The 14,308-nt window shown below is 34.0% G+C and overlaps 1 protein-coding gene across 1 annotated transcript; it reads left to right on the top strand.

Moving 5' to 3' along the window:
• Nucleotides 1,761-10,000, top strand: LOC109350066 (DNA repair protein recA homolog 1, chloroplastic-like). The gene is made up of 13 exons (XM_019591194.1): nucleotides 1,761-2,071; nucleotides 3,843-3,934; nucleotides 4,083-4,158; nucleotides 4,695-4,757; nucleotides 4,842-4,971; nucleotides 5,074-5,159; nucleotides 5,262-5,387; nucleotides 5,563-5,667; nucleotides 5,823-5,879; nucleotides 7,424-7,486; nucleotides 7,562-7,638; nucleotides 8,672-8,744; nucleotides 9,526-10,000. The coding sequence occupies exons 1-13, from the start codon at nucleotides 1,871-1,873 to the stop codon at nucleotides 9,631-9,633; spliced, it is 1,257 nt and encodes a 418-aa protein (XP_019446739.1). The 5' UTR covers nucleotides 1,761-1,870; the 3' UTR covers nucleotides 9,634-10,000.

The following is a 14,308-nucleotide window of genomic DNA, read 5'->3' as shown; positions in this document are numbered from 1 at the left end:
TGGACCAAACTGCTCAACCAAGCAGCTGAGCGGACCTGCTTGGCCGCTCAGCCTAGCACCAGATTAGGCCTGACACGGTCAGAAATTCAGCTTGACACGGTCATACACGAGCTTGGCACAAGCCCAAGCTGCTGAACAAGCAGCTCAGTGGTCCAACCAAGCAGCTCAGCGGAGAACCAGACTCCTGACCAGATCAGCAAGCACCAGGCCACGTCCTAGTCAACACGATCAGAAGCTGCTGAACAAGCAGCTTAGCGGTGAAGCAGGTGCGCTGAGTGGTGTGCACCAGGAATTGCCTAATAGGAGGATTAGACAATTCCTAATCCTAAAAGGAGGATTTTAGAACTTGGTGTGTGGGGTTAATCAAAGTAAAACATAAGAACTTGTCTAAGTAGTTCAAACTCACAAGAAGTTGAGAAATATATTTTCCTTATTCAAAAAGATCTTATCTCCTCAAGAATTTGTTAATATGTAGTTTTATGTTTATTGTTAATTATTTATATTCAATTCAACAAAACCAACCAAAAATATGTTTAAACTCATTATTTGTGTAGTGACATATTCATGAGATTCATTCTATTAGACAATTCCTTGTGGTTCGACATAACCATGTTCTATTCTATTTGTAGATGAACTAGCTGGAAAAAGATCTAGAGAAGAACCTAAACAATGGAAGAAAAGAAGCATATTCTTTGAACTTCCATATTGGGAGTTTAATTTGTTGCATCATTGTCTAGATTTTATGCATATTGAAAAAAATATTTTGGCAATATCATATATACTTTGCTCCATGATAAGTCTAAATCAAAAGACAATCTTAAAGCCCAAAAAGATTTGAAAGAAATAGGCATAAGGTCTGATCTTTGGCCGGATGATAATGGTAGATATAACTTGGCTTTGTTTTCACTAACCCGTGACAATAAGAAGTTATTTCAAGTGTTGCTCACGGGAATTAAACTATTGATCATTGGATCTTTCTAAAGTCTAGCAAAATCTTACATCATTAAATCAACGCCTTATTAATATGATCGATCTAAGATGAGTACAAGTGTTATTATCTCGAGTTAAGCAAGGCCAACAAACAATATAGCCTAACTTAGGAGGATCGTCACATAGGTTCGTTAACAGGTTACTTTTTGAAGGAAAATGTATAGAAAATGAAGATTTAAAAATTATCTTAAAAAATATATTTCATAGTTCTAAACTCTTTCATTTCTTTGCATTAACATTCAAAAATCAACTTGTAGATAAACCATAAGGTTTGAAGATCATGTAAGGCTTAAGGTAAGGGACTCTTGCTATATGGACCAAGTTATCAAATATAGCATGAGGCCCATTAGTAAACACATCCCACATCATAAGGCGCATTAGAAAAACACACCATACATGCAACATGGGAATAAAAGGATTTGGAAATTTCATACTAAAATTGGGTGTAAATTTTGTTGGGTTATAATGAACCCTCTTCTTTATTATAGAATAACATGGCCCATCGCAAAGATTGGGCTCACATTACAATTCATGCAGCTAGACTGGTAGACTGCTCTCCGAATTAATCAATTAATTCACTGTATGTATGCACTTTCATCCAAGGTTCAATCCAAAAAATTCAACTTATTAGAATATGAATACGCACCAAAAACGATTAAGAGGATGAAATATAAAAATATTTGATCCGACTCTATAAGATTTTTACATAAAACTTAAAAGTAGTTTAATAATAGAATATATGTAAATACTAAATGGTATATTACCAAGGACGAAGAACCCAACCCAAACATAGATTCTTTTGTCTCAACATATTCATGTTTTTCTTGCGCTATAGAAGTATTAGTACTTCATAGTATAGTGTTTTTTCCGTTACTGTTCAATGGATTTTGTGTTCTCTCTGAAACCCCATAGTCACAGTGTGTTTCTGAAAGCACCTTATTATTCACCTCTCTCTCTTCCTCTCAGCTTCCACTCTCTTCGTCCTCTCTCTGCTTCCAAACACGCCAGGATTCACTGCGAGTTTGAAAGAAGAATCAATGGCGCTCTTTCTGGTGACTCTGACACTCGCTTTCTTGATAGGGTATGAATCTTTATTTCTATCCTTTTGTATTGTTAGGTTAGGTTTGGTTTGGTTTAAACTTCAACGTTTTCACTGTTACTTTGATTTACTTCGAAACTAGTATTCCATTGAACTAGTGTGAAAATTGTATAAAAGTTAAAAGTGAAATTTAGAGAAGTGATCATTGAAAATCTATTACAACTTATTAGGGAAGTGATCATTGACTTCTCTTCGGGAAAAAGTTGCTTTTATTTAGAACAGTTTGTGGTTTTATTGTCTATTTATACTTTATAGTTTTTACCTTGAGGCTTGAACAAGAGTTTATTATCATTGTTTTTTTATTCTTGTTTGAACTTTTAGTGCTGTAAATGTTATGCTGCACTTATTTGACTCAACAGCGACATTGAATGTAGCAATTAGCAAAAGCTAGGCCTGGCATTTAGTTATAGACAGTGACTACAGGATCTCATTTGATTTAGGAGCTTAGTTGAATTTAGTAGGCTCTTTAATGCTTTATTTCGTTTCCAAATCAGTTACCTGGTGTTCCTACATAGTTTGGGACAATAAGCAGTCAGAGTGTTGAGACAATGTGTTGTTTGCATTTTTGTGGCATCTTCTACTGAAACAACTGAACAGCTTCTAGAAAATTGGAGGAACTGGCATTGGCAGCTTAAGAGAAAATGCATGGTTTTAGACTTTAGTATGCTGTTGTTCATGTATTTCTTTTTTGTGAAGAGAAGGGGAAAGGAGCATGCATCTCCAAATGTCACAACCTTGCAAAGAAAAGTATTTGGACTTGTGAAATCTATAGTTGATTCTTATCTTTGGGACTGCAGTACTTGTATCAGCCAGAACATAGTTGTACAGATGCTAGGATCATAGTTGGACATAAAAGGAAAACCTAGCAGCTAGCAACTTCATAACCCTTTCAATCATACTGTAATAAAGAAATGAATTTTTCATCAGTTGATAAATCATGCACTGATAAATGGTATTAAGTTATTCTAACTTAAAACATCATCTTTAGAAAGATGTGATGTGAAATACCGTTACACTACTACATAGAACATTTGTTAGGTAGCTCTTAGTACTAATGCTAATGAAGTGGTTAATTATTATAAAAGAAGATGAAACGGCATAATATACAAAATATATTTTGAGAAGGCCTATGATCAATTGACTTGGATTTTTTTGGTTTCTTCTCCCCACAAGGTCACATCACTATCATGCAGGCATCCTTGTCTCGTATTCCTCTTTACATTGTTCTTTATGTTTCTGGTTGAGATTCTGGTTGAGATGATTATGGGGGTCTTCGTTTGGTTAGGGGATGGGGTTACCAAGAGGGATCATTTGTCAATGGATTGTTTATTTTGCATGTTACAGGGAATAGGGCTGGGTCTTGAAAACTTGGCTTGTAAGAAGATCTTCATATTTGGGTTGACATGTCATTTTCCAGGAAAATCATATACACTTTGGCATCAAGCTATGTAGAGCAAGTACAGACTCACCAAAATTGATGGGATGTCTCACATCAATTCAGGAATTAGGCCTAGTTAATTTTCCTTTTTTGACTTTCATGCGCTTGTTTCTATGTTGATAATTTCATATCCTAGACTAATGTAGTCTTCCTTGATTTCATGATGTATGGTCCATAAAAATAGTACTCTGTTCTTCTGTTATGGTTTCAACTTTCATGTAAGGATTAATGCATTGTTGATGGGACATATTCCCATCTTGTGGCTTAAACTAATTTAAAAGTATATTCAATCTGACAACGCAACTTTCATTATAGCAAAAAGCACTGGAAGCTGCGATGAATGATATCAACAACTCATTTGGAAAGGGAAGTGTTACAAGATTAGGCAGTGCTGGTGGAGCTTTGGTGTATGTATCTTCTCCACATTCTTTGCCATCTTTCTCACATATTTTCCCACTCAACTGTTACAGTTTAGAGAAGTAGTAAACTGTATTCTGCTGCTACTTTCTGTTGTTTAGAGCAGTTCACATGTAATTATCATCTTGAATGTTGCAGTGAAACTTTTCCCAGTGGCTGTTTGACATTAGACTGTGCTTTAGGTGGTGGTCTTCCTAAAGGAAGAATTATAGAGGTATTGGCTGTATGCTTTTATTCATTCTCTTCTTTTTCTAATCATTTCTGCATTCACTGGGTTCTTGATAGAATATGAATCATAATTTTAATGGTGGATAAATTAGGAAGAATGGATTCGTGTGGAGGGGGGTTTATTTAAATTTGGGTATTTGTTATTAACTTTGGTGTTATTTGAGGATTCTGGTAAGCTAGGGTTGCTTGGTTATCAAGCTGGATTTGGCTATTTCTTTGCTATGTACAATAGTTGCATACTTAAACTCTAATATTGAATTGAAACCCCCACCAACTGCAAAATTTCCTCTCTCCCCCTCCTCCGTAAAAAAATTACCAATAAAAGAATATTATAAATTGAAACCACTGCTAAACTTCTGTTTCTCCCCATCAGTCTACAGTCTACTTTTTCCTGGTTCCTTGACCTGTTGTGCAGCATATGTGGTGATTGAGCTATACTGTAACATGTTGGAGTAGTTTGTGAGACTTTTGGTGCTTGAGCTGTATTTCTAACATGACATTATATGCTATATGTATTTCCAGATATTTGGACCAGAGAGCAGTGGTAAAACTACCCTTGCACTCCATGCTATAGCAGAAGTGCAGGCAATTTATCGCTATGGACTTTTCTCAATCACTAATTCCTGTTCATGATGGTTTACTTGATCTAAACATGTTTATGGTGTGCAGAAGTTGGGTGGCAATGCTGTGCTTGTTGATGCTGAGCACGCTTTTGATCCAACATATTCTAAAGCATTAGGAGTGGATGTTGAAAATTTGATTGTCTGCCAACCTGATCATGGAGAGATGGGTCTTGAGAGTAATATATTTGCCTTTAATGTGGTCATGTTGGAATGGATAGGATAATATTGGCAGTGTGCTGTATGGTGTATATAAATTGATTGAACTTTCCATGTTACAGTCGCAGATCGCATGTGCAGATCTGGGGCTGTAGATCTCATTTGTGTGGATTCTGTCTCAGCTCTCACTCCACGAGCAGAAATTGAAGTAAACAAATAACTTTCTTGTTCTTACTTTTCAGGTACATGTGTTTTATAATTTAGGGGATTGTGTTTCATTTCTAACTAATTTTTTCATATAAATACATAGGGTGAGATTGGAATGCAGCAAATGGGATTGCAGGCTCGTCTTATGAGCCAAGCATTGCGTAAGATGTCTGGAAATGCCTCTAAAGCTGGTTGTACTCTTATATTTTTGAATCAAATACGATATAAGGTACTTTTATGTGATTAGCTACAACTTTCTTTCTGGAAGACTGCATGCATTTAATTATGACGAGTACTTTAAATTTGCGAATGCTCACTTAATCACGAGTTCAATGAATTATGTCAAGATTATTTAAATCTCTAGTTTTTGTTGATATGGCTTGACCTTTTGTTTGCTTTTGTAGATTGGTGTCTATTATGGAAATCCAGAAGTGACAAGTGGTGGAATTGCATTGAAGTTCTTCGCATCACTTCGACTAGAAGTTCGTTCTATAGGGAAGATAAAGTCTGTAAGCACACATCTTTAAACCTTGGCATCAGTCTTTCTCCAAAATTCCAGTACCTTTTACACATGAAGATTTACCTGTTAGCTGGTACTAATATATTCTTTAGATTATAGTGACATGATGTTCAATATATAATGTGCATTTTCATTTCCCTTTAGGCTAAAGGAGATGAAGAAATTGGCCTTAAAGTTCGTGTGAGGGTGCAAAAGAGCAAGGCAAGCTAGACTCTTTGAATACATATCTGAAAGTGTGTTTATGTGATTTATTATCATTTCTGAAAGGTTGCTTCACAAATTATTTGGAACTTGACATTTTTAATTATTTTTTTAGTTAGCAACATTGATCTTTTCATTCCTGCCACATATCTATCTGTTATTTAAATACATTGCCTGAATTTACTTTAAACATATATGATACATTGATAATCTAAATTGCATACCATTGCATAAAAGTTCTCTGCGGCTTGAATTGTAAGAGTTGTGTTTGTTTCTGCCTATATTCAATTGTTTGTGTTGTTCACTGAACTTGCAGTTGGAACATGTTTTTTTGTCAAAAAATTAACACTTTGGCAAATTACTCTAAGTTTAGGGTCATTGATTTTTTTTAATTAAACACAATAAAGCCAGAGGATGTGTTGCAGGGCATTCAAACTAAATTGGAGAACTATCTCCCAGGAACAAAAGAACAGTTTAAGATGTGTTTCTTACTTTAAAAAGTATATTGAAAGAAAAATATAGAAAACATTTAAGCCATTGCAAATATTAGCTGAGAAATCTAAGCTTTGTAATTGTACCCAATAGATTGTGACTACCATGGCAGCTTGATCATAGATGGTGTTTTATCTTGAAAACCTTTGCTTGTGGTCATTGCAACTAGTTTGTGTCCTGAAGAGCATAATTCATCCTTTAGTGATTGTATTGGACATTAAAGATATTAACATGGTATCATAGCTTGTATGATCAAGTGTGGTCAGAAGTTCGACCTATGTTGCATACACTCTTATAAATTATATTTGTGCACAAAGTAAAGTGAGCCTATGTATTGGTCTTGCTTCAAGCCCCAAGGGCTCGTGGCAGTGTCGTAGATATATTAGATATTCTTCCACCTCACAACTTAAGCTTTAAGGAGATTTGGTTTTTAACATCAACAGTATGTTAGCTACTCTTAGACAGGAAAATCGTGGAAGGTGAAAGGGCCTTTTGTGACAAAGGTAGCTTCAGCATGTAATGTGTGGAATGATAGAACCCTAATCCATGAATTTTGGATAGTTCTTTCTTTTTATCTCCGACCTTTATTTTGAACTTCTAAGACCAATTGTTTTTTGTTTGAATTGGTGAAACAAACAGTGTTGTCGTTCAGTAGAGTTTTGGTTTTTTGTTATCCGAAAGCAAGTCCAAGAATGTCCATGGTCCTTTTAGGAGGTACACATTGGTGACTTATGGCAGTTTGATTTCTTTTCTTGAGCTGCACTTTGCTTGACCCTGTTTTTGGTTTCACTTGAACTTCACAATAAAAACATTTTTACCCTTCTCATTATTCTGAGTCTTTTTTCCATCAGTTTATCGCTTCTTCGGGAAGATCTAAACAGGCTATGAAATTGTCAAGGCCATTTCTTGTGACTCCTCTAATGTTATTTGCTATATTTAGTTTGGTAGCAGATTCTTGTTGTGCTGACAGTTTTCTTCATCGTTATTATGCTGCATTTATCATTGACTTTACTTTTCGTTCAGGATATCCTTAACTTAATCAGTTATGTTAGGTATCAAGGCCATACAAAATAGCTGAGTTCGAGATTATATTTGGTGAGGGAGTCAGTAAGCTGGTGAGTGTTGCCGCATAAAAGCATTTTAAACTTAAGTTTATATCACTATTGTGTGACTCTTCATTTTGAATGCAGGGTTGCATTTTAGATTGTGCAGAAATGATGGATGTTGTCTTAAAGAAAGGCTCTTGGTATAGCTATGGGGATCATCGGTACTATCTCAGAACATGCTTTTGAACCCGAGTATTGATTTTTCGATGATCTCTTTCATGCTGTTGCTATGTTTTTTACAGCCTCCGAATTAATGACTTCACAAGGCGCTTTTAGTTCAGCTTGATACAAGAGAGTTAATTATAACTTTGCTGTTCTGTGTGGGAGAACAAGTTATAAATAATAGAGAATTAAATATTGGGTTCTATGGTATTGATTGTAGGGCAATAAAAAGCCAACACGAGCATAAGCTCAAAGTTGCAGAAATGAGGATGTTGTGTTGGGTAAGTAGAAATACAAGACAAAATAGGATCACGAGTGAATGCATTAGAGATCTCCTTAGGTGGTTTAACCATGTGAGGAGAGGACTATTAGAAATCAGAGTAGAACAAGTGGAGGATAGGCTAACTATTAGAGACAGAAGGAGACCAAGAAAAATATAGACGAAACAATTAAAATGGACTTAGATTTATATGATATTTATGAAGACATGATTTACTATAAGGATGAAATGACTTTGTTTGATCGTTGTGGCTGACCCTACCTGGTTCAAAAAGGCTTTTTGTAGTTGCTCTTTTGTTGTTGTATAGAATATATTTGCAGTAATTAATCAAAGAAATCCAAACATCTGTGTGAAAGAAAATACTTCGTAAAGAAATAGAAGGATAATATCAGATTTCCACCATCCAGAAAAACTTACTCCCTTACCATATTGCTTTCTGTCTGATGTGACCTGCTTTTCTGTTATATAAGGACAGCTTTTCATTATAATGCAAACCTCCTCCCTCCCCCCTAGTCCTTTATTTCCACCAGTGGTAGATTCATGTGAACTATGTTTCTTTTTTATACTTTTGTCCCTTCCATATTACAAGAATTCTTCCTCTTATTTAGTGGAGGAAATTAACTTTGCAAAAACAAGATTTGGTTTTGCTTCTCTGTTTTGATATTTTCCTTACTTCTTTTGTCTTTCCTCTACTTTTTTCAATGGTGGTTTGTCTTTACATGAGGAGTTCTCATGGTTTTATCATAAAACAGGTTGGGGCAGGGAAGAGAAAAAGCAATACAGTACCTAAAGGAGAACACACATCTTTTAGAAGAAGTTGAAAAGGTTTGGTGTTCTGAACCTGCTAAATGCTATTGACTGTTTTTTTTTATAAATTAGATGTATTATATCCCCCCTCTCTCTTAAAGCAATAAAGTGTGTGCTTACTTGCTGTCTGGTCATAGCATTTTATACTTATTCATTCCATTGTCTGGTAGAAAACCCGAACATCAAATGATCGAGCCTAGAAAATCTGATGGTATAATCCGGGTGCCCAACTTCATTTTTTATTAATCTCCTTAATGCATCTGGTCACCAACACCAATTCATGGATACTTGGTTATAGTCATAGTGTAGTTCTGGTCTCTGAATCTAGCTATAATGCCACAAAACTCACAAGTGTGCAGTCATTATTAATAGTCCTTAACAATTAGGTATCGAGCTTATCTATGGCATGAAAAAAGTGAAGGCTAAATGGAGGGAGGATGACTTTATGGTCTTTTGCCAAGTTGAAGGTGGTTCTCCATGATAAAGGTAGGTTCATAGTAGGTTTTAGAAGTGGCCGAGACAGTTATCGACTTATCGCTTTATTTCTAGGTGTTTAGTTGGTAGACTTCAGGAGTAAGCTAGGGTTGATCATATTAAAGATTCGGCAGATTAGTGATGCCCATATGTTATCACTTGCGTCCACACACATATATTACAACTTACAAGTTTATGGTTAACTGGTAAAAGGTGCAATTGATTGTATTTGTAGGGATAAACTTATTTTGAAATTCACTAGTACTGTATTCTAGATATGTATAGTTATCAAAATCATGAAGAAAAAGAATGAATGAATTTGCAGGTAGTTCGGTCTTCCTTGCTAGATGGAACTAACCAAACAAGCCATGCATACACGAAGAATAGTCCAGTACTTGATCAAGATGATGATATATTTGAGGAAAATCAATGATAACCAAGCAAATTCTTGTCATGTCTGACTAGCTTGGGAGAAAAACTTTGAGCTGATAAAGTTGGAAAAAATATTTCTTCTCCACAAATGAAGGTGGAGGAGGCTTTGATCATTAGATCATTTTTTTTGGTTCATCCTGTTCCATTAGTAAATGATAGTGAAGCTAATGGCATGAGAAGCATCAGAAATACAGAAAAGGGTTCAATGTGTGTCAATCAAGGCACCTTGATTTTCTATATTTGGTTCCCATTTACTGCCATAATTGTTTCCTATTGCATGCATTTTCTGTTAGTTTTTTTTCTCTCTTTTTGATCTTGTTAGTTGGTAAACCTACTCTTGTTGTTAAAAGCTAGACTGAACACAGGTAAAACAATTGTCGTCCAGATATTTCCAGTAATCGATTGGACAATTAAATTGCATCATATACGCATAATCCAATTCAAAATTTTCACATAGTAGATATTAATATTATAACATTAGGTCGGTTTATTAAAAATATTCACAACATTAAAAATTGATATGTTTAATATTCACGGTTTGCCACGTGGAATTGGATGTACAGTAGAAATTGATTTGATGATATTGCAAAGTATTATGTAAATGAGACGAAACTCAAAAGATATACAAAAAATAAATAATCAGGGAAGGGGTGTTTACCAATTTGATTAAATGATCCTGGAATTTTCTCTAACCAATCTAATGCTACAAAAAATAAATAATTACATTGGGCTTTGATTAGAGTCGCCAGCTGTTGCGCCCCGATTTTTGGCAGCACGACTTCGATTAGAGTCGCCACTACATTTTGTAGTTAAAATGTAGAAAAATCTTTTAAGCTCAATTACATTAGGCTTTTGGATTTTTGATATCTAGGTCCGGGAGTTGGTTACGAGGTAGGGAACGTATTCGCACCCTACCCGCCCGTCTTAAGCAGTACCCTTCATTGAAATATATGACTTTTTCATTATTATTAGTATTATTAAATTTTATGATTAATTAATCAATTATTAAGAAGAAAAAACATGTTTTTTTATTATTATGCCTGACAAGATTGACATCGGTCCCTATTAAGAGAATCAAGGCTTACGTAGTTTTCTAGTTGAAAAATGTTTGTTGGTTGAGTGTATTTTAAATAAGGAAAATATTTTTTTTTTGTCAAAAAATGTTTAGTTCGCATGTTTATTTGGTAGTGAAAAAAGTTTTTATTTGGTTGGTAATTTAATTAAAGATAACATTCTTTATTAAATTTGGGGATTAATCGAGTGAAAGAAGACAGCGTAACGTGATCTTTCGAAGATGAGTTGAGAAAAAAGAAGCCTACGAGGTGACCGTCTCTCCATCTTTGACTAATTCCTAAAATTATTTCGTTTTAAAAAGGTGTAAGGTTGTAATGTTCTATTTTATTGAGAGATTTGATTTTTATTAAAACATAATTTGACTTATTTACAAAAAGAATTTTTATTAATTATCACGTAATCACAATAATGTTGGATTTAATTCAAGAATATACCAAAGTGATTTCTTTTGCCATACAATCATTTATTAAATTATCTTTTAGGATGTGATTACTTTTTGATGGGTAATTACATAAAATAAACAAAAGAAAGATTCATTGCTAAAATAAAAAGGAATAAACAAAAAATCATATTATTAATTATTCCCTAAAGTAATGAGATTCTTTTGTTTTTGTGTCTATCCAAAGTCTTTAAGAAATTTTAATTTAGTGTGTATTATCATTGATGAATTTTTATAAAATATAATTAGTGAACTTTTAGTACAAAATTTATTTTTTACAGATTTATTATTATTGTTACGGTGCACAAAAGAATAAAACAGATGAGAAAAACTAGTTTTAAGTGAAAGAACATTGCACTGTGGAAACCTGGATCGTATGTGGCTTGCCTGGGAATTTCTTGACATGTGGCGAGAATTGGTTGGATGAGGATAGGGCGCTTGCTGCGCCTGGAGCGTGGTAGACTGTGGCAGGCTGGACAGGGGGCGCACGGATAGAACTTGTGTACCTGCGTGTAGCGGATCCCGTCTTCTTCACTGGTGCAGGATCGTGTGTGGTGAGGCGCACAAGGACTGGGACACGTTTCATCCTGTTATTGGATGGATCTCCGGGTCAACGTGAAGATGAGAGAAGTATGCATATCCGACGGCTTATGTGTGAGGATGCACGTTGCAATGATGCTCACGACCTCACTAGATAATCTGGCAAGGAAACATTTTTCTCTCTCTCACAATGATGTTAATAGTATTTTCTGGGTGTTTTTTTAGTTTTTCAGTGTTTCTTTGCAACCCCTAATACTAATCTAAACTCACATACTTGTAAGAAAAAATCTGACCTAATAATCTGAAACTTTACTAACTGGAAAATTAATTTGTTAGCCCATTATCCCCACTTTTGTGGGATTTAAACCATCCACCAAGTTACATTTGACTTGATATTTTTTATTATTTTTTACATTTGAAAATCTAATTAAATATATTTTAATTACTTTTTATATTCTTTAAATTCCGAAAAAATAATAAATAATTATATTTGAATATGTTTTAATTTTTTTAAATTATATTTCCGAAAAAATAAAAATAAAAAATTATTTTTTGTTTATTTGGAATTTAAAATATGTCCCTTATCTTATTTATTTTATAAATTCGAATTTAATTATAAAAATTAATAAAAAATTTATTATCTTTTATTTATTTTATAATAAAATTAGAAAAAAAATAAAAATTAAATAATAATAAAAGATAATTTTTATCCCTCCTTTTTGGAAGAATGATTATAGGTTTTTAAGGTTTATTTTAGTTTAATTCTTTTTTCTTATTTTTATTATTTTTGAATTTTCGGTTAACTCAATCACTTAGATTTAGGAACCTTGTCAACATAGATTTAGTATTATTTTTTGTTAACCCAATCACTTAGATTTAGGAACCTTATCAACATAAATTTAGTATTATCATTTGTTATATTTTTTCTTTTTTACATTTCTCTAAAATGAAGCTTCTAGAAAGATGTTCCAAGTATTATTTTTTATTTCTCTGATTTAATTAATTTCAACAACAATTATAAAAACTCCATACAGTGATTTTAATTATTTTTATTCATTAAAATTAAGTAAAGTCATTTTACTAATTTTATTTAAAACATTTTGGGCGTTTTCTGGGCCTAGCCAAATGGGCGTTCACAACTGTCCCTCTTTACTTGTTGCTTACCTGATAGTGAGAAAACCAAGGTTTGAGAAATATCATGGTAAGTAACCAGTAAAGAAATGAACGTTATTTTTGTTAAGGCTCAGAAAAAAAAGACCATTGGGAAGATACCGAATTTTGATGAAGCATATCGATGCTTTGCTGGTGGACCATGGATTTGTTGAGGCAGTTTTCATGCTTGCCGTGATGGACCAGGGATTTGCTGAGGCACCCGTGCTGCCAAAATGATTCAGGAATTTGCTGAGACACCCAAGCTGCCAAAAATGATTTAGGGATTTGCTGAGGCATCCATGTTGCACATATACATGTATTTATGTAATGCATGAACCTATTATGAATGACATATCTCAAGGATGAAATGATTTAAAAAGATTTATGCATATGAGACATGTATTAGGTGCCCTAAGCCTTTACTCAACTTAAACTAGATTATAGTCTAAGCCTAGTACCAATTAAAGACTTAAGCACGTTGATTTGTTGATGATCTTCAAGCTCTTATAGGCATAGGTTGTCCTCATCAAAACCATGACATATAAGGAGAGCTTTCCAAAGTGTTCCTCTTGACATGCACACTTTCAATATGTAGGTATCTGTCGGGAATTCTCTCATTTTATTACGATCTCAAGTCGTCTTTGTAGGTTTTCGACTTAAGACCACTCACCTTTTTCTATGTTGCCTACATGGGTTTTCAACCTAGCACTCTCTTTTTTTCTTCTGTTTTTTCCTTTTTTTTTCTTTTCTTTTCTTTGAATACCCTTAGATGTCTTGACTCGATGGAAAGTAGAAGCTTTGAACAATTAGTCATTCTTTCTTCAAGATGTTTGATAATCGAAGATCTTTCTTGTATCTGATTGAGAGATTTTAACTTCTTGTGTTTGATCTAACTAATACATCATGAGAAATCACTTCTAAATTGCTCCAGTTTTGAGCTCCTTTTAATTTTTTACAAGAAAAGGGATCAACCCAAAAACTGCCTCAGTTTTGGCTTCTTCTGACTTTCCACTAGAAAATGTGATCAACACCAAAATTTGCCCCAATTTGGTCTTCTTGTGATTTTCCACTACCCCAGTGTGAGATAATCCAAGTCATTCTTATATCCATATTGATTTGGTAAGCTTAGATTGTCAAGTTCTAGGCCATGAATCATCTTAAAATCTGTCCAGTTTGAGAAGCTTCCAATTTTATTTTGCATTTATGCTCTTTATTTCATACATAACTTTTTTCTAAAATAATGATCATGCAAATTTTGGTAAGTGTTTGGGCTATGATTGGTGATGTGGTAATGATGATAAATTTTGGGTTTGGCTTGGGTAGATATGGTGATGATGATGAAGATAGAATTCAATTTAGGTTTGGCTAATGTAGATGTGATGGTGGCTATGATAGAATTGAATTTGTCTTTGGCTTTAATAGTAATGGTGAAGGTATGAAGGATAAATGATTGATATTTGGTTATGATTGA

The sequence above is a fragment of the Lupinus angustifolius genome, chromosome LG06 (genome assembly GCF_001865875.1).
Source record: "Lupinus angustifolius cultivar Tanjil chromosome LG06, LupAngTanjil_v1.0, whole genome shotgun sequence".
Classification (NCBI taxonomy): Eukaryota; Viridiplantae; Streptophyta; class Magnoliopsida; order Fabales; family Fabaceae; genus Lupinus; species Lupinus angustifolius.
This window is presented reverse-complemented; position numbering and strand designations above follow the sequence as displayed.

Excerpts from the sequence above, each read along its gene's own strand:
- LOC109350066 (XM_019591194.1), top strand. The coding sequence starts at position 1,871 with ATGGATTTTGTGTTCTCTCTGAAACCCCATAGTCACAGTGTGTTTCTG. Across the intron at positions 2,072-3,842 it reads ACACTCGCTTTCTTGATAGG|CAAAAAGCACTGGAAGCTGC; the intron begins GTATGAATCTTT and ends CTTTCATTATAG. Across the intron at positions 4,758-4,841 it reads ATGCTATAGCAGAAGTGCAG|AAGTTGGGTGGCAATGCTGT; the intron begins GCAATTTATCGC and ends TATGGTGTGCAG.